Raw genomic sequence first — 22,759 nt, forward strand, 5'->3', positions numbered from 1 at the left:
AGGAGAGGGTTTTCAAATTCTTTCAAGCTTCATTTCTCCACAGGGTCGAGTTTACTCTGCAAGCACGCTGCAAGCATCCCTCACCTGATTCGCACCCACAAACCGCCGCGTATCTCTGCCCACTCTGATCTCTGCACCGACACTGTGAGAGAGTAAGAGTGAAAGTGACTTGTTGAAAGGAGCATTGCGGATGAGTCAGCTACCTGCAGGAAGTCACACTTCTCAGGGTTGAGGTGCTCATTCTCAACACTTAAACTGGTCTGAAACGACGCTCGCGCCACAATAATAAATAGAACCTTCCGACTGAAGAGCTCTCAGCTACACGGCTCTACATCTACATTTTGCCGAGGTTAACATATTCAGAGCCACATGCAGGGAGTAGTGAGTCAATATACAACGTAATCGACTGCTCCTGCTTTGACAGCCACTGTAACATCACGCATAATTCTTTGAATCTGATGTCGTCTTGGCCTTTGATTTTTCGTTGAGCAGTGTTTACATTCATTATGGAGGGTCGATTTAATTTTCATACCTGCAGCACTCCTCATTATATATGTCAATATATACATCCCTCGGCGTGATTTACGAGCCTCGTCAGGGTCACTTGTATCTTTCACTTTTTATGCGACTGTTCTACTTGAAGCACCAAGGATCACGCGGAATTTGTTGAATGCTGACTCTAATGGAATAGAAATAGGCACGACCATCAAGCTAAAAGTTGACTCAAAGAGAGTTTAAACACACTGTCCCATCAGGCCACCAAAGGACCAAAGCAATGGGGACTTTCTGGAACAGTGATTCATTTATTCCTGCGGAGTCCAGGTGTGAGCACAAAGTCATCACCTCTGTACCTCTGGGAGCAATTTTGTGATTATTTCAAAGGGGTCTAAGACTAATTGCTAATATGTCTGACCGGTGACCTGAAAACTAAAGCTCCGAGGTCTTTAGGACTTTCAAGAATGTTAATCCACCTGTAAATCTCTTCAAATTACAGAGAGACACAAAACCTATGTGCATGTCAGCAGCTGACCTTGTGTAGGAGGTCGAGCATCTTCTCATCATGACTATCTTTGAAGTTGTGCTTTTTTTGTGTCCAAAACAAATGTTTGTAGTTGTAAAGTGAGACACTTGGCAAGATCCAAGATTTGTAAGACTTGCTATTTTCCCTCGAATGCCTTAAAACTGCTGTGATACACACAGCCAATACTTAGTTTGGGTAATTGTCCAAAAAGGAAGTTGTTTTGTGTTGCCTCACAGCAAGAGGGTCCTAGGTTTCGAGGCCCGGCTGGGGCAGGGCCTTTCTGTGCGGAGTTTGAATGTTGTCCCCTAACCCAGAGAAAAGGTAGGTTAATCGGTTACTCTAAATTGTCCGTAGATGTGAATGTCAGCGTGGATGATTGTTCGTCCCTATACCTCAGCCCTCTGATGAACTGGTGAAATACCCAGGTTTGTACCCTGCCCAGTGTCAGCTGGGGTCAGCTCCAGCCCACCTATGAACCTGAAAAGGATAAGTGGTTTCAGATAATTGATAACATGTATAGTAAAATCTCCAAAAAAAAAGATGCAGTTTCATTATTGTACAATTCATTTTCCTGTGTGATTTGCACACACATATCTGATTGCTCAGAGCTCTGACTGTCAAAATGGCAGACAAATTGGAAAGTTGCATCTGACATTGATCAGGTGCATAATGTGTGGTGATAAAGGCCAAAAAACCATAACATTTTTCGTCATTAATAACCCAGCAAAAGACCAAATGCGGCATTGCTGTCACTTGTCTAATATCAAGATTTAATCATTTTATCATAATGTAATCACTCCAAAGCTAGCCTGGACTGAGTCAGCATTAAAAGTCAATCACAGGAAATGCAGGTCACTGACACTGATGCTTAAAATGTGCCACGATTCCCCGTTATGTTACACCACCTGTACACCTGAGGCAGTCTACACAGCTGGTGACCACCAGAGGGCGACAAAACAATAATCCTCAGCATCTTTTAAATAAATGATTACAGATTGACAGGTGAGGTAGCCCAATACCTTGCTGCAGCGTCAGCTGATGATCCAATAAGGGCGTGGGAGGGAACAGACCATCTATCAAGTCTTTCTTTCTGAAGAGATTTACATCGATTTGACGCTGAACCTGGTTGGAGTCATTTCCCTCGAGTGTATGTAAGTCCTCATGCTGTAAGGTTGATAACTAATTCTGTTAACTATTAAGTATTCCTGATTGGGAAAACATATTTATGAGTTTCCTGTAACTTTTGGTCGAATTTATTCTCGAGTGGTTGTCACTCTAGGTTGTGTGTAACGTTAATGTACATTTTCTTCAACACGTGCTAAGTTAGCTAGCTGACTTATGGTTGATGTAGTCAAGTTACCAGTGGTGCCATGCCAACAATGTCTGTTTTAACGTATTGTCTCGTTTTGGATAGCATAGCTAACTAACAACGTTAGTTAGTGGGTGGATAAAGTAATAGTAATTTAACGAGCCGATGAATTTAGGCGCCATAATGTCTATAGCGTTAGCCAATTACCGTTAGCTCTGAGGTCAGGCTAACCGATAATAATGGTGCGTTCCATTGTACCTGGAACTCGGGGGGAACATACTCCGACAAAGAAAAGTGCAATGAAACGGCCATCAGAGTTGGAAACTCTGACAAGATCCGATTTTTTTTTTTTTTTTTTTTAACTCTTCATCACTTTGTGAAACGTGCACAACTTTTGCAGATGTCATTCTCACCTCCATTCAGTTGATCTGTGCTCAATAGAAGTCTCTCGAGGGTAACTGTTATGTGTTCGGAGCCAACTCATCCTGTCTCGTTTTAAGAGCCATTAACCGGTAAAGTAGCTGCTGTAGTTGATTGTGAAGTTCCCAGACGTGCAAACACCCGCTTGCAGCGGCAGCATCCATGTTTTTTGGGGTTTTTTTTTGCAAGCAAATGCACTGGGATGCGTTTAGGTGTGAAGTCGAAAATAAGGTTTGGAAATTCCGACTTGCATTGGAACGCACCATTAACGTTTCTTCCTTATGCGTCATGCTAGCTAGCTTATTTACCATGTGTTCTCAGCAATTTATATTTTAATTTTCTCTCCCCTGCACCTTTGCACCTGATTAATAAAGTACCTGCATGTCAGTAAGTCTATAGAAGAATCCTTGCTGAGTTAAAATTATGCTACAGTGATAAATATTTGGGTGAATTTTACATTTAAAAGTGAGGTTTCTTTTGAGTAGTAGAGTACACTATGACAAAGATGACTCTGTCCTCAATACAGTAAAAGTCCATCTTTATCTATTTTATATTTGCAATGCTTGAGTATTGTACTGAACCTTACTTCTCACAGGAGCTGTGTAATTATTGTACAGTAATGTCAGTTTAATGCATTTTGGGGCCTTACTATTAACATCATACATAACAATGAAAACAAAGCTCTTCCTTGTAGGGATGTTCCGATCTGCAGGATCGGTCTACCCCTACTGCACAGTGTCTTCGATAAAAAATCTTAAATTGGTAAATGAGAGCTGAATGATGGCGTTTAATAACAACAACCAATGTTGCCTGATAGACCCACATCACAATGCATCATATCCTTTGGTTGTTATGATTAACTGACTTGAAAACCCTTTAGTTATGAATTTTATCCTATGTTTTTCTCTTTGCAGTTAACCCATTGTTGTAACATCAGCAGTAGACCAAATGGATCCAAACAAGCCTCCTGACCTCAGTGGCATGACGGGCGTTCCTTGGCTGGGACGCGGAAGAGCACTGCAGCCACAGGAGCCGGCTGTAGGACGTAGTAGAGGGCTGCCGCTCTTTACTGAAGGACCTGGTCTAGGACGAGCCAGAGGTTTTCTCACTCTTGGTGATACCCCACGAGGACGAGGAGTAGGACTACCCATTGCTGAACCTGTGGTCGGACTAGCTAGGGGGCTGCTGCTGAAGCCTGAAGATGGAGTATTCAGCCGAGCCAGAGAGCTTCTTTTCCAAGCAACTGAACCAAAGGTAGGGGTGGCAAGAGGTGCCATCCTGCCAAGTCTGGAGCCACAGCACAGACAGACACCACCACCTCCACCTGAAACCACAACGCCACATCTCACAGAAGAGACTTTGAAGGTTGGGGTAAAAAAAAAAAAAAGTATCTTTGTGCATATACAATTGCAGTTATTTTATAAATATAATAGCCCTACATTAAGAGCTGATGTTTTTATCTGCTTACAGGTTGACACGCCCACATCAGCACTGGTCTCAATGTTTCGAGGAATTGGCATTGATTCGTCAATGACATCATGGGGAAGAGGAACACTCCCAGTGGGTCTGTATCGAGTAGAGCTTGGCCCAATATTGATTGATTGATTGATTGATTAATTGATTGTTGAATTACAAGTACATTGTCACATCTATAAATTAAATTCATTAAATAATATAATATTAGGAGAAAGAATATATACAATTATGTTTAATTTTTTTATTCCATTAAATACTGTGTGTTCTGTCAAGTGTTTTGATTGAACAGTTCCTTCAGTACAAAAAAGCTGAAGAAAGTGTTATTTTTTTGCTATTTCTGACTGTGCAGCACTTAGCTAATTTTTGTTGTTATAACTGTTTTTTTATAAATAATTTTCAATCGAATTTTGACTTGGAAAAAGCCAGATTGGATTTGGTCATGGCAGAGTTATTCTTCATATAGCTCATGGTGTCTCTGACCTCTGGCTCTCTCACATGTGCATGCATGTTCTTTTCCTTGTCTGTGTATGTATGATGAGAGTTGCTTAAAGGACATTTAAACATCATTATCCTTAAATTAGGTTTCTTAATGTCCCTTATTCAGCCATGGTAGAGAAGACAGAAGTAAACTTCAATGGTCTGAATGAATCAATGCATGTCAGGATGCATTGATTCATTTAGATTGACTGCCATTACAGGTTTAACCCATACTGCAGAAGATCCATAGGAACTGAGTAGTTAAATTGTGTTACAGGAAGAGGAGCAGCTGGAGATTTGGGAGATGTGAAGTTGCAAGGTGCCTCATCAGGTCTACTCAGCAGCCCAGAGAGCTGTGCCCAGCCTGAAGAGGTTATGGGCAGAGGCAGCAGGTAGGTGGCAAAAGATGCAGTGTCTGACCTACACTAAATATCAGAAACACTTGTCAGCCCAATGCAAGAAAACATGTAGACAGAACAGATGCAATTCAGTTTTAATCCTGCAGCTGTCTACATCTACTGAATGCCTCATTTACACTTAAAGTATGTAGGTGTGATCTTAATCAATGTTTTGTTTTTTTATTCAAGTCTATTGTCTCTTACTTATGTATGCTAGTGCGCTTTATTGAGCTGTGAGGTGCTGTAGTTGTTGTGAGAGAGGTGTCTCCTTAACTGTAGTGGTGCAGTAGTTTGTCTGGAACTTTTGTGTCCATGAAATAAAATGGCAGCTTTGACCTCGAGTTCACAAATATTAAGATAGACAGTTTGACAATTTGGAGTGATTTAGCCAGGACAAATACAAAAAAAAAAAAAGATTTCTGTCATTTTCACAAGAACTGAAAGAACTGGTATGTGACCCCTGGCCTGTTACAGTTTCCATGGCCGAGGTTTGTCCCCTAGGACAATGGTGGGGCATGGAAGAGCAGCGATACCTCAGCTTGGAGTAGGAAGAGGACGGACTCTACCCCCTTCTTTTACTCCAGGTCCTGTCCATTTTCTTGCTTCAGCCCATGAGGAACAAGCAGCCTTACAGTCTCAGACTTCCCTCACAGGTAGACAGTCTGATGAACAAATTAATCTGACAAGTCATGCAACACAGCAGGACATGAAATGTTTTCTTCTCCTTCCTCCTTTTCCTATCTTTCATCCCCAAAATGTTTTATTTTAATGTGTGTTTTTGATGCAGGTTATCTAATGATTATTTACATGCAAGTTAATGTGAGAATGGCTTCTAAAAATGCTTGATGTTAAAATGCAAATAATGTGTAGGGACCATGGCCGCAGTGCCCACCAGTCAAGAAGTGCTGGAGCTTTCCACTGTTGCACCAGCAAAGATGGAGTTGAAAATGGAGGCTGTCCGGTAGGTATACTTATCTACTTCGCATTTACCTCTAAGGGACACCAAGCTGACCTCCAGCCGCCATTATGTGTCTGTAGTTGCGCAAGTCTACAATATCAGATCTTAATTTGTGCATTGTCATTGCATCACTCATCCAACTGTTTTTTTTTTTCTTCATCATTCTACCTACAAGAAAAATGTTAAATTATTTGATTATACATAAAGATGCACAGTATGACTTTGACTGGTGTTTTTGCAGTGTGTTCAAGTGCAGCATGTTACAGATGCAAGGCAACGTTATACATTTGATCAGCGCTTAACGGGGCTAATTAATTTCCATAATTTACATTAGATTTACAGATATATCAAACTAATTTTTGCAAAGTAAGTCACTGTTGTGGTGTTGTGCTCAAATGACCTTTTTTTTGCATGCATATTCTCTATCTTGTCAGCGAACCACTTAATAAGGCTGGAACAAAAGGAGCTCCTATAACTATTGCTTCAAACCACATCCCGATTCGATGCAAGAATGAAGCTGTTTATCAATACCATGTTACGTTCACGTAAGTATCATGTGTGTTTCCTTTTTTTAGGAACAAAAATGGCCAGTGGAAAAAATTAATGTGTGACCGTGAATTACCTGAACCATGTCGTGAACCAAATATGAACATAGACAAAGCCAAAATTCGAAGCATTGCTGACAATAAAATCCCAGAGGTGGCATGCTTTGTGCTATAAGGCAGCCATTAGTTTATTGCTATTTATATTGTCAGTTTATGATGGTAATTGGGGTTGGGCAGATGAATGTCCATCACTGATGGCTGACAGCCATCGACTACTAGTCCCTGACCATCATAATATCGTGATTCAAAAGGCTCCCCACCAGAGAGCACAATTAAGTGGCGAGTCCCCTCAGAGTTGACGTTGGGCAATAGTTGTTGCTGTTGTATGTGATCTGTGGGGAATGAAAATGAAAAGAAGCATGCTGCTGCTCAGCGCACCAACATTACATCTCCATGTCCCGTTTTATTATTTTCTCATTAAACCAGCTCAGTTAGGCAAGCCCAAGGCAATTGGTTAAATCTGTGGCAGCAGTGTTTCTTTTCCTGCGGGCCGTTGTTTCTGTCATGCCGTTTTTATACAGTTTTCTGAGCTTAGCTTCCTTGGCCAGTCGACCAACGTTGTTTTATGCAAATGAGGCTGAACAAAGCTAAGTTACAGACATGTGGTGCAGAGATAAGGGCGCTTTTTAAACCTATGTCGTTGGTAACGGGAGATGGTCTCCTCTGCAGGGTGAGACACGATTGATGATTTATGTTAGAGCAACTGTGGGAAACGGCGCCGGTTACAGTGGTGAGATAATAAGCAACTGCCTTATGTAGGGCTGGGCGATATGGCCTCAAATCAATATCACGATATATTGAGCAACTCACCTCGATAACGATAAATAAGTAAACCCCCCCCCCCTCCACTTTGAAGGACTGTAGAACTATACTGTAGTTAAGATTTATATTATTTATTTAGTAGTTAAGAACAACTGATAAGCACACGATTGAACAGCTGAAAAGCACAGATTACTTGAAATGACAACTGAACAAGTTTAAAAGTATAAAATAACTTAAATTTCCTTCAAATGCAAAGTATTAAAAATACAGTCTCTTATAAACAAATTCTAACACTTTTAGCTGGTCCTGATCGCTTCTCGCTTTTTTTATTTCTTCAAATTGAATCACGTGGTTGTACTGCAGGTGGTGGAAGAGGTTGGATGTGTTACCTTGACTTGTCGCAACAGTCTTTTGGCACAGTTTACATTTGACTTTTTTTTTTATTTTAGATTTCTGCATATTAATATTCATATAAAATGGAGGAAGCACTAAAGTACAATAAACATAGCTGTGTCTCATTCGTCCAGTTTACTAATACAATCTGCTGCTGGAGTCACTGGGCCCCCTGACATGGAAGATATTGAAAGAACTGCAATTATTTTGTATTAATATATTTATGCTAAGTAATTTGATGACGTTCCCTAAATCAGTTTCCAGCGATTCAGTGCCATGTTCTGGGAGGTGAGCTAACCGTCCTCCTGCTGCTCACACTGGGTGAACCTCAGTAAAGTCGCAGCTGGACCCGAGTAGAGCTTAGTAGTTTAGGAGCTTAATCAAGCCCGACCCGAGCCCGTGCACGTTGTGTCCGAGCCCGGCCCGACACATTGAATGTAATTATGAGCCCGAGACCGATTTCAACCCGACAACTGTTTAATACGTGGGCTGTTATAACTGACGTTCTCAACTACAATTGCGAGTTGTTTGAACTACAGAAATCTTAATGAATAATGCAACAAGTGCCGCACTTAATGCACTCGACAAAGCAGACAAATGTTATTATCACGGCCCACGACTTGTTTAAAATGGGTCCACAACTCCAACTTTCCTCCAAACTTGCTCAAAGTTAATTCTACTCTTTTTATTTTTTTCTTTACATCTTCATGCTCCATGTTGCACTTAAGCTACACAATCAGTGATGCCGGTAACGCGTTACTAGTTTTGTCATTTTCCTTAGTAAAAAATATATATTTTGCTTTCTTCTTGCGTCTCGGGGAGTGACGTCACGTACGCGAGAAGTCACGTTTTCCAGCATGAGGACACTCAAGTGTCAGACCACGCAGAGACACAAATGCAAACAACAATGGAGGGAGGAGAGAGATGCGCGTTTTCTAGCTGGAAATACAGTCATTATTTTGAGTGAATAAAAAAACAAAACACAAATGTTTGATCAATGGACCGGCCGGCCGAAGACAGTGGCCTGTTGCAGCTTTTGAACGCAGCATCATTACACAAACTGTCCGCGTCTCACAGCGAGAGTGGGTTCACTTGATTACTAACCTGGCATAGCTGGTGTTGCATCAGCGGGTGGAGTTTGCCATCAAATTAACGTAAAATAAGCACATAAGCTGGGTATATTAATCAAGTAGACCTAATGTTTGAGTATCAGATGCTTGAGAGCTACTGCTCCGCTGGATTAAATAAAAGTGGGGGGGACAAAAACGGGATTTCGGAAAGTGGGGGGGGACATGTCCCCCTGTCCCTAGTGGATGTTAGGCCTATGACACCGAATATACCGACATGGGCAAAATGACGTCAGTTATCGTTGTAAATTTCGGTATTGGTAAATTTTCGGTTTATCGCCCAGGCCTAGCCTTATGACAACATTGAGGGGACATGCTCCCCAAAATGAGTAAGCAGTGTCATCATCCATTGCGCTGTCCACATTAGAGAATGTCATACGCTAATTTGGCAGACATCGCCCAACCCTAATGGTAATCAAGATTAAAACTATTGTACAAATTCTAGAAGTTGTGCATTTTCAATCTTGTCTTTCAGTCCAAATGTTGAATCGATGGCAATGCGTTTTGGCATGATGAAAGATCACCGCTCGACCACAGGGGAAGTGGTAGCTTTTGATGGCTCCATACTCTACCTACCTATTAAACTGAAGGACGTATGTATCACAAATATAAGTTGTGTGGTTTATTTACTATGGTGTGGGGTGTTTACTGTCTCTGTCCTTTTTTGTTAATTTAATATTTTTGTATGTACATAACTAAATTCCTAAAAAATGTTAGTTTAAATGCATTGAGTGTTATGTAAGTCACATTGCTAAAGATACCACCAGATTCCTTCTGTTGCTTTATATTTGGATGACCTACAGGTGGTTCTCAAGAGTTTGAGACGAACTGATAATGAAGAAATAGAAATCAAAATCCAAATGAAGAAGATTTTGCCACCCAACTCGGATCTGTGCATCCCATTCTACAACGTGGTGCTCAGAAGGTATTTTAAGTTTTATTTTTAAAAAAGTTGGGGGAAAAAAGAAGTCAAAATGCAAATCAGTAATGTTCAACAGCTCCACAAATTTCATGTAGTTATGATTAGCGATAATGGCAGTCATTGTCATCTTAAGAATTTAAAATGACGTGCTGTAATGCCCTCCATCCACTCATATCAACATAATGATAATTAAGTGTTTCCCCTCATTTTATATTCACCTTGACCATTATTTCTGAGTTGTTTACTTTTTGATTAATAAGTTAATGTCCTCTTCTTCCTAGAGAACTATCCTGTTAAAGCAAAATGCTCAATTTTTGAAAGCAGTCTGGCTTTGTGTCAGAGCCCTTTTTAATGAAATAACGCAAGCAACCACAATTATCATTATTCTACCATCATGTTGGGATGGATTGAAAGATGTCCAAATGATTGTACATGACCCAGTGTTGCTGTTTTTGTGTTTTTTTTTTTTTCAAGGGTAATGAAAGTCATTGGACTGAAGTTGGTGGGTCGAAATCATTACGATCCAGAATGCGCAGTCATTCTGGCAAAACAGGGGTTAGTACTGAGTTGTATCTTCCAAGGCACAACACCATCTAGTATCATGGCAATTCTAGTCCGTTCATTATCCTTCTTGTGTGTTTTTATAGGCTGCAAGTGTGGCCGGGCTATTCAACCTGTATCAAGCGCACAGACGGAGGCCTGTACCTGTGCATAGATGTCTCTCACAAAGTCTTGAGGAACGATTCTGTGCTGAATGTCATGTAAGTTCAAAACGCCTCAAAAGTAGCATACAAATGGGTAAGTTCAGAGATAAATTCATAGTCACATGTAGGGAAACGTTATGGCTCTAATGACACAATATTTCAGGATATTTCGCTGATTTCTTTTTTTTGGACGAAAATAGAGAAATATTTTTATTTCAGAATTTGTTTTACTCTCCTCATACTTTATCTATAGGATTGCTCACCTGAAATAAGTTTGCCTTATTGCCCCCTTTTGTTAATTTTTGGTAACCAAGCCACTTGCACATTACTTTCTCATTTTTAGAAATATGAATGATGTCTGCAGAATTGGCATATGACAAAGTCCACAGAGACACATTGTGATAGTCATGTTCTGCCTCTGAAGCTTGAATGAAGTTAACTGGCTAGCTATGCTAAGGACAGGGTTCGTACGGGTGCTTGAAATCCTTGAAAGTGCTTGAATTTCAAAGTTGTGTTTTCAAGGTCTGAAAAGTGCTTGGATTTTAGTTTAAGTGCTTGAAAGTGCTTGACAATATAACTCTGTGTCTTGGCAACATTGGGATCAGACTGGATGGTTTTCTTATTACAAGGAGAAATAAAATCTGTGTGTGTGTGTGTGTGTGTGTGTGTCGTCACACATGCAGCCTGGTAGGAATAGAGAAGGATGGCTGAGGAGAAGGTGAATTTGATGCAATTTGGACTGATGACACGTTCAATATTAATAAACTGTGATGAATAAGCGAAAAGCTTATAAAAGTTTGTCAAAAAAGAAAATTACAGGGTGCTCTCAGGTCTCTCTTTGTCCCAGTGCAAGTGTACCTGAAGAACACCAAGTGGCTTCCCTTTTTTTGGATAAAACTTTGTGTTCTCCTTTAATTTCTAAAGTTTTTCCTATCATGAAACATCATTTTAGATGTTTACAGCATAATACAATGTACATAATTGTGATAAAAAGTGAAAAAAATAATCATGAGTGTATATATATTCCTGTAGATATGTATTTTACCCCAACGATAAGGTGCTGGAAAATTTTGTAAATGACCCTTAAAAGTGCTTGAAAAGTGCTTGAATATGACCTTGAAAAATGTGTACAAACCCTGTAAGGAAACTCAGCCAAGAAAACAACAGTGCAAACAACAATGCTGAGATTTAGCTGGCGATGGAAGATACAATCCCAGCCATATTTTGAACTAAGCAATTGGTTGCTGATAAAACTAAATGTTTGACTTATGAGTCACTTATAGGTGTGCCATATCAAAATGATTAAGATAATACCCATGTGATTTTTTTACGTTGATATGATACAAAAAAAAATCTTATTGTTATAAAGGCAATATTGCAACTTGTTCAGAAAATGACCTTATACCGTTATAAAAGCAACAACAAACACGGCTGAAAGTGAGCTAGTAGGAAATCTGTTCTGTTGGACTCCAGAGTAATAAAATCAAGAGTGCATCTTTTTGTTGTATTTTTATTTTTGGTTCTTTCTATATAGGTACCCAGACATACTCATACAAGTTTGAACATTGGTTATGCCATTACTGAGGCACACAGAGCTATATAGATGCCATACTCTATGATACAGTCATACATAATTAAATACCAGTCTGTAAGATGTGACATTCTTGGTGCGTCTGAGGTGAGTTGGAAAATGCAGTAGTCGGTTTATCTATTACATCTGTAAATTATTCACAATTTCTGTTTAAACGTGGAAAAGAAAAATTACTTTTTGCTCCTGCTTGCCGCCAGGAACATGTTGTATCAACAGAGCAAAGAGAACTTCCAAGACGAATGCACAAAAGAACTCATCGGCAGCATTGTCATCACTCGCTACAACAACCGAACATACCGCATTGATGCTATTGAGTGGGACAAGTCACCCAAAGACACCTTTACTTTGATGGATGGCACTAAAACAACCTTTGTGGAGTATTACAGGTGAGACTCATCAAAATGTATGTTTTTGTGTATTGACATGGTAACTAGTTAAAAGTAGCAGCGAAAGTCCAAATTATATCTGGCTATTAGTGTTTTTCTTTTTGTTTTGTTCTTTTAATTCACTCTTGTTGTCATTGCATCACACGGGCTTCCATCTGTTGACAGCAAGAACTACGGCATTACAATCAAAGAGATGGACCAGCCTCTGCTCATGCATCGCCCGAAGGAGAGAGCCAGGCCAGGAGGGAAGGTAGAACTGTTCTTCAGTTATTTTAACATCATAACAAATGTTCTTTCTATAATAATCTTATGATCCTTACTGTAGACCAGTCAGCTGATATGAGGAGAATTCTTGCATCAGATTGCCACCTAGTGGCCAAGACTTGCAATCTATACATCAGCACTCAATTGCACAAAATAAAATAAATAAATGTGAGGGGCAATCTGGTTTGGATGAACAACCTACTCAGACTTCAGTAGTTTCATATGGGAATTAATATTTAAGGTTGTTGAGTCCATAAAAAGCATTATGATTCAAAGAGGTAATTACAGTATTTCAAAAATATATGAGCAGTGAACTCAGAGCAGTGTAGATCTTTTATTATTATTATTGTTATTGTTGTTATTAGTATTATTATTGTTATTATTATTATTATTATTATTATTATTATTATTATTATTATTATTAGTATTATGGTTCATTGCAGCAAATCATTACTGGAGAAATCCTCTTGGTGCCAGAGCTTTCCTTCATGACAGGAATCTCTGAGAAAATGAGGAAGGACTTCAGAACCATGCAGGTACATGTGATGTTTCAACACAATGTTCTTCCTTGTATATCTTCAAACACCCAAATTAATTAGCTGTAAAGTATAGATGGTGTTCCTGTGTTTCTAAACATCAGAAAGAACGGTCGTTTTGAAGCAGTTGTGGTAGGGTTGTAATGAAAGATAAATTACAGTCACAATACAAGGTTTACACCAGTTTGGGCATTCACTGTTGTAATGCAATTGCTGCATCAACGCTTATCAAAATCACTATTTCCAAGAAAGCACATTTAAGCCCCCAAAATGTTGTGTCTGAAATGCATTTGTGTATGAATTAAAAGAAGAGCTCATGGAAACAGACTCAGTGAAGATTTCATATTGTAGGAGGTGACCATGCACATCAACGTGAGCGGTGAGCAGCACACCAGCTCAATTAAACAGCTTCTGAAGAACATCAGCACCAACCCCGAGAGTCAGAAGGAGCTCAGCCGATGGGGACTGGAGATCAGCTCACAACTCCTGGTGGTGAGGCTTGGCAGCAATTTTCAGATTCAACTTTACAATATTTCATGCAAAGAGTCGGTTTCACTTCAGATTAATGCTTTTGAAGTCCATATATTGTAAACAATGCAGCTCACAGCTTCCTCACAAGGCCAGGCTGTGATGCTAAGTGTCTTGGCCTTATTTTATTATGATAAATGCAATATTTGTCTAATATTGTGATCCTTCTTTTCAGTCCAAGAATACAGTTCATTCAGAATGAATTAATGTCAGTCTACAAAATGCATCAAATATAAAAATGAAAGTCATCACCATTTGAAATCACAGAAAGTTTTATTTGAGCAGAATCGTTGTCCATGACTTCTAAACAGAGTCCGTTTTAGTGTTTAACCCTCTGAGGTCGATTGACGCGCCGGCGCGTCAAAATCACGTGACTAATTTAAGATGACGTAGCAGCGAGACGGAGCCTCTGTGAGTCTCTGTTCTGACTCTATATGTTAGAGCAACCTTCAAACTATATGCCAGTTTTTAAATCGTGTTGATAGGCCAAGAAAAAACGGAGTTACGATGTATTATGTACGCAACACTTTTTCGTTAGTGTTGCCGTCACGTTTGCTGCGCGTTTGGTGCAGGAAGAGACGGTTAAGAGATCGGGCTTTCCTCACGGACGTGTCCGCAAGCAGGAAGTGCAAGCAAAAAAAACCACTTTCCTATTGGTGGAAAAAGGCACCACACCAGCCAATCACAAAATTACATGGCAAACCACGTGATTTGGTCGCTAAGGGAGGGGGGAAGATTTGGTAGGGACGGGGCGGAAAAGTGAAAGCAGCAGTGCCGGTCAGAGAGGCAGCGACAGAGATCGCGAGTTTTGAGAGTTGGGAGATTTGTGACATTTAGCGTGTTTGGAGTGCATAGTTAGTGTCTAATGTAGTGTGTTTAGTGTGTAGTGGAGTCGTTTTTGTGTTTAATGAGTCAAAACAACAAGTAGAGTGACAAATGTGGAGCAGACAGTGCAGCTTTTCATTGAGCTGGAGGAGCTCAGGCAGACCTGAGCCTGAGGCGTTGCCTGCATTTAAATGTAAATAGTTACATATAACTTTGTAAATTTCAAAAACTTATGCACAAAGTTAGCAAACAACAATTTATATTTGCATTATAAGTAATAAAAATGGTTCGTTGAGCATATTTATGGTTTTCACAGTAAAAAAACTAACTTTTTCCTACTCGGATTTTATGTTTTTTTGTGATTTTAGGTCCATTGTGTTAATACAGTATGTAAAAATGAAGAAATAACTGTACAGTCACACATGTGAGGTTGTGGTGAAAATAATGACACCAAACAAGGCAAGGTAAATTGTTTTTAAGGTGAAATATAATGGTAAAATCAAAAATAGTCAAAAACGGCCAATTATACCCCAGACCCCAGAGGGTTAAACAAGGTCCTGACTTAAAAGAAGTCTGGTACAGAGAAACATGGTTTTAAAACATAACGTATAAAAAATATGTCAGATATTAAAATGCTGCTTGATGTGAAATAGGTGCACAGTGGTAAAGCAGGTAGGTAAGCAGACAATATAATGTAGTGTGTGTGTTCTGCTTGGCTCTTGCTTTTTAAACTTTTAAACTTATGATTTAAACCTATTTGATTATTGTTATTCATTTCATTTTTTTCTTGTAACCACACGTGCATTTGTTTTGAACGGTATATTGTGTATTGGTTTTGTCTCTTGCAGATCAAAGGCAGAACTCTACCTGTTGAAACCATCTGTCTGCAGTCTTCATCGTTTGCCACAGGTGCTGATTCATCCTGGTCCAGAGAGGTTGTCAGGGATGCTTCAATCAGCTCTGTGAGTCTTGTAGATAAAATGTCTGGTGATGCCTCTTTGTTTTTCATTGAAATTACTTATTTGTGACGTATGAAACTTTTAATCTTAACCCAAATTCTGCCTGCAGTGATGGTGGCCACAGCTGCTATCTGCCTTCTGCAACCACCAACCTCCAACCACATCAGTTGTTTTGGCTCAGTCTCAGAAATTGCTGCAGTATTTAATTGTTTCTTTACCAACTTGATCCATCTCACTCTTAGATCCCACTGAATATCTGGGCCGTCTTCTACCCTCGCCGCTGTGCAGAGCAGGCAGAAGAGCTAGTATCAACCTTTAAAAAGGTAGCTGGGCCTATTGGGGTGCGTCTGGAGCGGCCCATTCGTGTGGAGCTCAGGGATGACCGCACTGAGACCTACCTCAAGAGCATCCACTCTCAGCTCACCAGTGAGGTATGAAATGAAATATATGTAACATGTAGATTAGTAGCTTATTAATTACTACTTGCATCACTCATGGTGGGTCCACAACAAATGTTTGTCATGCTCTCCCCACATGTTTTTTGACAAGCTGATGGTAACTGAGACTAAAGCTGAAGTAGTCTACAAGTGAAAGCCAATAAAGAGAGTGATTCACTTTCTGTGCTAATTGTCTTAATAGTGTGTTAACATATTTTACAGTACAAGAGTAGCACACAGGAGCAAGTGCATGTGCTGTGATATGTAGACTTAAAATATGAATGACATTTTGCCTGAAGTAAAGATACTCTGAGCCACATTGAGGTTGTTAGTGTTTTTTTGTTGTAATGTCTAACAGTAATGTATGTATTAATTCATTTGTTATCAGATATTGCATAAACATCCTTCTCCCTGCATTCATGCTCAACAGATCTATGTGAATAAATAGCTCTTGCTGTGACTAGATAGCAGTTGTTGTGTTGTTGCTGCCATGTTAAAGTGTCTGTTCTGTCACCTATGTCTTCCTATGTGGAAGTGTGTCGCAGTGGTTGCTGCAGAAACGAGACTGCAAAATGGTGTCAGTCTGGTTTCCTAAGGCAACCTTAGCAACTGCTGGTGTCAGGCACTGAATGATTTTGCATGTATGAATGTTTAGCTAATGAGTTTTGCAAACTGACTAAATTCACAGTGTCCATTTAGTCTCATCCATCTTTCTTTGTCATTACTAATGAATGCTGTGATGTTTAGCACAAATAAAAAATGTAAACGGCTGTACAAACTGGACATTGTCGACTGTCTAGTACCACTTAACCAAGCCAACAACATAAATGCGAAGTCCAACCTGTACAAGATTTAATTTCTTGTCTGTCCACAGCCTAAAATGCAGCTTGTAGTGTGCATCATGGTCGGCAACAGAGACGATCTCTACAGTGCCATCAAGAAGCTCTGCTGTGTCAAAAGTCCCATCCCGTCCCAGGTTTGTAAAGTTTGTCAAGTGAATCTGTAGGATTGGTTTATAAATAAATGGAGTCTGTTGACTGATTTATTTATCTTTATCATTAGGCCATTAATGTGCGGACAATTTCCAAGCAGCAAAAGCTGAGGAGTGTTGCCCAAAAGATACTCCTGCAGATGAACAGCAAGTTGGGAGGAGAGCTATGGACAGTCACTGTCCCTCTGGTGAGTTTAATGTATCTACTGGGTCTATGGATGGTTTTGGGAAAATATCTCTACTAGGCCTGGGCGATAAACCGAAAATTTACCTATACCGAAATTTACGACGATAACCGACGTCATTTTGGCCATGTCGGTATATTCGGTGTCATAGGCATAACATTCACTAGGGACAGGGGACATGTTAGGTCCACTTGATTAATCTACCCCGGCATATACCGATGTGCTTATTTTACATCAATTTGATGGCAAACTCCGCCCGCTGATGCAACACCAGCTATGCCAGGTTAGTAATCAAGTGAACCCACTCTCGCTGTGAGACGCGGACAGTTTGTGTAATGATGCTGCGTTAAAAAGCTGCAACAGGCCACTGTCTTCGGCCGGGCCGGTCCATTGATCAAACATTTGTGTTTTGTTTTTTATTCACTCAAAATAATGACTGTATTTCCAGCTAGAAAACGCGCATCTCTCTCCTCCCTCCATTGTTGTTTGCATTTGTGTCTCTGCGTGGTCTGACACGTGAGTGTCCTCATGCTGGAAAACGTGACTTCTCGCGTACGTGACGTCACTCCCCGAGACGCAAGAAGAAAGCAAAAATATATATTTTTTACTAAGGAAAATGACAAAACTAGTAACGCGTTACCGGCATCACTGATTGTGTAGCTTAAGTGCAACATGGAGCATGAAGATGTAAAGAAAAAAATAAAAACAGTAGAATTAACTTTGAGCAAGTTTGGAGGAAAGTCGGAGGTGTGGACCCATTTTAAACAAGTCGTGGACCGTGATAATAACATTTGTCGGCTTTGTAGAGTGCATTAAGTGCGGCACTTGTTGCATTATTCATTAAGATTTCTGTAGTTCAAACAACTCGCAATTGTAATCGAGAACGTCAGTTATAACAGCCCACGTATTAAACAGTTGTCGGGTTTAAATCGGTCTCGGGCTCATAATTACATTCAATGTGTCGGGCCGGGCTCGGACACAACGTGCACGGGCTCGGGTCGGGCTTGATTCTAAGCTCTACTCGGGTCCAGCCACGACTTTACTGAGGTTCACCCAGTGTGAGCAGCAGGAAGACGGTCAGCTCACCTCCCAGAACATGGCATTGAATCGCTGGAAACTGATTTAGGGACTGTCATCAAATAACTTAGCATGAATATATTAATACAAAATAATTGCAGTTCTTTCAATATCTTCCATGACATGTGACCCAGTGACTCCAGCAGCAGATTTTATTAGTAAACTGGATGAATGAGACACAGCTATGCTTATTGTACTTTAGTGCTTCCTCTATTTTATATGAATACTAATATGCAGAAATCTTGATTTTTTTTTTCTCAATAGCTTCCATGTCATGTGACCCACTGACTTCTGAAACAGATTCTGTGTCTATCAAAAATATATAATGATAAAGAAAATAGTGGTAAAAAAAGTTCTCTAATGCTCAAGAGGTTAACATATTATTAAGCAGCAATGTCAACTTCTCTACTATTTTGTCTCATGTCTTAGATTCTGAAGTGAATGTTTATTTATTTACATCCAACCTCTTCCACCACCTGCAGTACAACCACGTGATTCAATTCAAAGAAATAAAAAAAGCGAGAAGCTTAGAATTTGTTTGCAAGGGACTGTATATTTTATACTTTTAAACTTGTTAAAAGTAATCTGTGCTTTTCAGCTATTCAATCGTGTGCCTAACTACTAAATAAATAATATAAATCTTAACTACAATGTAGTTTTACGGTCCTTTAAAGGGGCATTTCTGTAAATACACAGGATTTTTTTTTCCTTTTTTTTAGGTGTGGGGGGGGGGGTTACTTATCGTTCATTTATCGTTATCGAGGCAATTGCTCAATATATCGTGATATTGATTTGAGGCCATATCGCCCAGCCCTAATCTCTACTGTGTCACTTGGTTATGTGACTGTAACTTGCAGTAATGATGGTGCACTCGCTCATTCCGAGTAGGTCCTTTTTAAACTAAGCATAACATTACATAATTGATGGTACCTTGTGAAATTATGTATCATATTCTAATGAGAAATTGATCAGAAGTTGTGGTGCATGTAAAAATAAAAAGTAATGAATGTCTGCCTCACTTCAATAGAAACACTTAATGGTGGTTGGAGTGGATGTCCACCATGACACCAGCAAGGTGCATCAGTCAGTCATGGGCTTTGTCGCCAGTGTGAACAGGTAAACTTTTTTTCCTCCTTTTTTGGTTCTTTGTGTTTTGGAGAGTGAACGTGTTTTTCACCATTCCGTTTTGTGCAAACAAGTCTTAATAGAAATGCTTTTTCTTTTTTCTTCTCCAGTTCACTGACCCGCTGGTACTCCAGAGTAACTTTCCAGACACCCAATGAAGAGCTGATCAATGGCTTCAGAATTTGCTTCCTGGCTGCATTGCAGAAGTACTACGAGGTAAATGGCACAAGCTTATAAGACCTGAAATGTGGTGTAATCCTGTCAGGTTTTTTTTTGCACTGTTTTCTGTCACTGTACTGAGATACACCCGGTCACTGCTTGCATCTGGTTTCTTTAATCTCTGACAGCAGCTTGGTAAAATGTACACCGAGTTTGGAGTATTTTTACCTCCAAACTGTACTCGGCTTAAATACTTAAGCATTTAGTGTAAACTGTGTTGTCACATTAACTGCAGTTCACTGTTAAAAGTAGCAATTTATAAGATATGGCCAAAACATTATCACACTGTCAAGCCCTGCTCTAAACCACACCTCAACCTTTCAGCCAGGACTCACAGATGATGGCAATGGCTGCTCCCTCCCTTGTGTCTGTCTCATTGGATTCAGCAACTTCATAAAACACCCAGTGGGGGGCAGGAGTGCCATAACTAAATGAGTCATTGGCTTTTGTTAATGTTCTTTTTTTTGCAGGTGAACCACAACTTGCCAGAGAAGATTGTGGTGTACCGTGACGGTGTGTCAGACGGTCAGCTGAGGATGGTTGAGCAGTACGAGATCCCACAGTTGATCAAATGCTTTGAGACTTTTCCCACCTATGAGCCCAAGCTGGTCTTCATCGTGGTCCAAAAGCGCATCAGCACCACCCTCTACTCCTGCATGTCCAACAACTTTGGGGCCCCACCTCCAGGAACAGTCCTGGATCACACGCTGACCCAGAAAGACTGGTCAGTCTTAATGTATCCAAGTGAATGAGTTGGTAATGCTCTTTTAAACTCTGAGGCTGGGATGATAGCCAGCTGTTTGTTTTTAAGGCAGGATTTTAAAACTTTTGAAAATGATCATGGCAGCAGTACAGTTTGCACAGTGTTATTTTAGCTGCCATGTACCATTATGTCTTGGATTGGTCAACAAAATGCACTGAAAGCTGAAATTAAACTGTGCTTTGGTAAAAGGTGAACCACGATCAACTTTTATATTAACTTGCAAAATGATCCTGTTAGGTGCACGTGGGGACAGAACCCAAACAAAATCTGTTGGCCCCATTTAAAAAATCGATGAAAACGCTGCATTTATTGTTTTCACTCTGAATGCAGATGTTACGCCTCAATAGATCACTTGGTAGAGCATGTGACCCATGTACAGAGTATTTGTCCTCGCTGCAGTGACCCAGGGTTCAAGACTGACCTTTGGCCATTTGCTGCATGTCATCCCCCTTTCTCTCATCCAGTTCCCACCTGTTAATAAAGCAACAATAGTAAATATCTGCACTTTAATAAGGAAACCTTCAGAAAAAATAATGCATTTGAAGTTGGCTATTTCCTAACTAATGTGGTTTTTTTTTTGTTATTGTTTAGGGTGGACTTCTATCTGATGGCACATCACATTCGCCATGGCTGTGGACTTCCGACACACTACATCTCTCTGTACAACACGGCAAACCTCACACCAGACCACTTGCAAAGGTATAGATGACTACCAAATGTTGCTCTGATTACTGGTAGACATTTAAAACATGTCTTTTATTGAAGTTCAGTGAAACAAAACATTGGTTGATAAACTTAAAGACTGTATTCATTCTGTCAGCATCTCATAGTGGATTATTAGACAAAAACCGGTTCATGTTGTGTATTAGAAGCATCCATTTATGTGCTTTATTAAAATACTTCATATGTCAACATTTGAAAAATGTTTACAGTTCAGGGAATGTAAACTTAACAAGCATGTTTCAGACATTTGGATCTCACTGCACCAATATTCAGGCCAGCGAGGATACAAATGAATAGGGCGAGGCAGTATATCAATATTATACCATGATTGTGATATGGCAACAGTGTTGTGTTCCTGGTTTTAAAGGCAGCATTACAGTAAAGCGATGTTATATTCTGAACTTGCTTTTTATGACTTACCTTTACCCACTTACTCATTACATTCACATTACAGATGATTATTTATCAAAAATCTTATTGTCCTAATATTGCTATCCAGATATGTATTGTGTATCGCAATATAGCTCAGAAATATTTCAATATCATATTTAAGGTCAAATGCCCCGCCCTAGAATTTGGTTTTAATGCAGCTGTTTGTTTGTTCGGTGCCAAAACGCATTTAACATTGTTGCTTTGGCTCCACATCAGGCTGACGTTCAAGATGTGCCACCTGTACTGGAACTGGCCGGGTACCATTCGCGTTCCAGCACCGTGCAAGTATGCCCACAAACTGGCTTACTTGTCTGGCCAATACCTGCACTCTGAGCCAGCAATACAACTCTCCGACAAGCTCTTCTTCCTCTGAGCTGCACCAGTTACTGCCACAACATACTGCTGACAACAAATACTGATGAAAAACCTTACTGGCTGACAAGCAACTCATTTAAACTAATGAGTGATTCATTATTGGCATGTGGCACTTCAGACTTTTAAGTTAACTGTAGATTTCTACTTAGGATTCCAATATTGATCAATACTACTGATGTTCATGAGAGGGTTGCCTCAGTTTTCACATTTTGATAGAAGGGCTGGCTTCGGGATTCCACTGTTTCCTGTTCCGACTGCAACCTGGTTTTGTTTCATTCCCCACTGGGAGCAATTCAGAAGTGTTTTGATGTGATAATCGAACACAAGTCTGCACAGTCTTTTATTTTGAAAATTGATGCTCTTTGCACTTTGCGTGTTTAACCTCCTACAGTGAAATTGAGCTGCAAGTATTTCTGTGAATGTAACACTGTATTGCATTACTGCAGTAAATCCTTGATGTATATCATTATGTTATAAACGTTTTAATTTCAAGCCTAGTGGGGGGGGGAAAAAGTTGGCAAAATTCACAAGTTTTTTTCAGTGGTTTTGAGCTACTGTTCATGTTCAGACCTTCCTCTGTGACAAATTCTGTACTTTATAAATCACTTTATACAACATGAGTCATTTTCTTTCTTGGTCACACTCTATATGGGGTGATTATGATTGTATGAGTATATCAGCTTTACATGTTAATAGAGGTGGTCATCCTAACCCTACAGCTCTATGTGACTGTTGGACAGTTCACCTTAAAACCCTGAGAATAAATAGCTG

At 39.9% G+C, this 22,759-nt stretch overlaps 1 protein-coding gene across 3 annotated transcripts; it reads left to right on the top strand.

Moving 5' to 3' along the window:
- Positions 1–1,983: 1,983 nt before the first annotated feature.
- Positions 1,984–22,608, top strand: piwil2 (piwi-like RNA-mediated gene silencing 2). Of its 3 annotated transcripts, none has more exons than XM_030418142.1 (24): positions 1,984–2,168; positions 3,665–4,115; positions 4,221–4,314; positions 4,981–5,095; positions 5,576–5,754; positions 5,972–6,062; positions 6,494–6,604; positions 9,422–9,539; positions 9,750–9,871; positions 10,343–10,423; positions 10,516–10,629; positions 12,361–12,549; positions 12,715–12,799; positions 13,257–13,349; positions 13,701–13,841; positions 15,551–15,664; positions 15,904–16,092; positions 16,973–17,074; positions 17,161–17,277; positions 19,379–19,467; positions 19,587–19,692; positions 20,166–20,419; positions 21,050–21,157; positions 21,830–22,608. In XM_030418142.1, the coding sequence occupies exons 2-24, from the start codon at positions 3,699–3,701 to the stop codon at positions 21,984–21,986; spliced, it is 3,186 nt and encodes a 1,061-aa protein (XP_030274002.1). In that variant the 5' UTR covers positions 1,984–2,168; positions 3,665–3,698; the 3' UTR covers positions 21,987–22,608. The 3 variants fall into 3 exon arrangements, with proteins under 3 accessions (XP_030274002.1, XP_030274001.1, XP_030274003.1); XM_030418141.1 differs by having other exon boundaries at positions 1,985–2,172; XM_030418143.1 differs by lacking the exon at positions 1,984–2,168 and adding an exon at positions 3,051–3,137.
- The last annotated feature ends 151 nt before the right edge of the window (positions 22,609–22,759 follow it).

Source organism: Sparus aurata, chromosome 5, assembly GCF_900880675.1.
Source record: "Sparus aurata chromosome 5, fSpaAur1.1, whole genome shotgun sequence".
Classification (NCBI taxonomy): domain Eukaryota; kingdom Metazoa; phylum Chordata; class Actinopteri; order Spariformes; family Sparidae; genus Sparus; species Sparus aurata.

Coding starts and splice junctions, on each gene's coding strand:
- piwil2 (XM_030418142.1), top strand. CDS start 3,699: ATGGATCCAAACAAGCCTCCTGACCTCAGTGGCATGACGGGCGTTCCT. Junction 5,755..5,971: donor GTCTCAGACTTCCCTCACAG/GTAGACAGTCTG, acceptor AATAATGTGTAG/GGACCATGGCCGCAGTGCCC. Junction 19,693..20,165: donor CATTGCAGAAGTACTACGAG/GTAAATGGCACA, acceptor TTTTTTTTGCAG/GTGAACCACAACTTGCCAGA.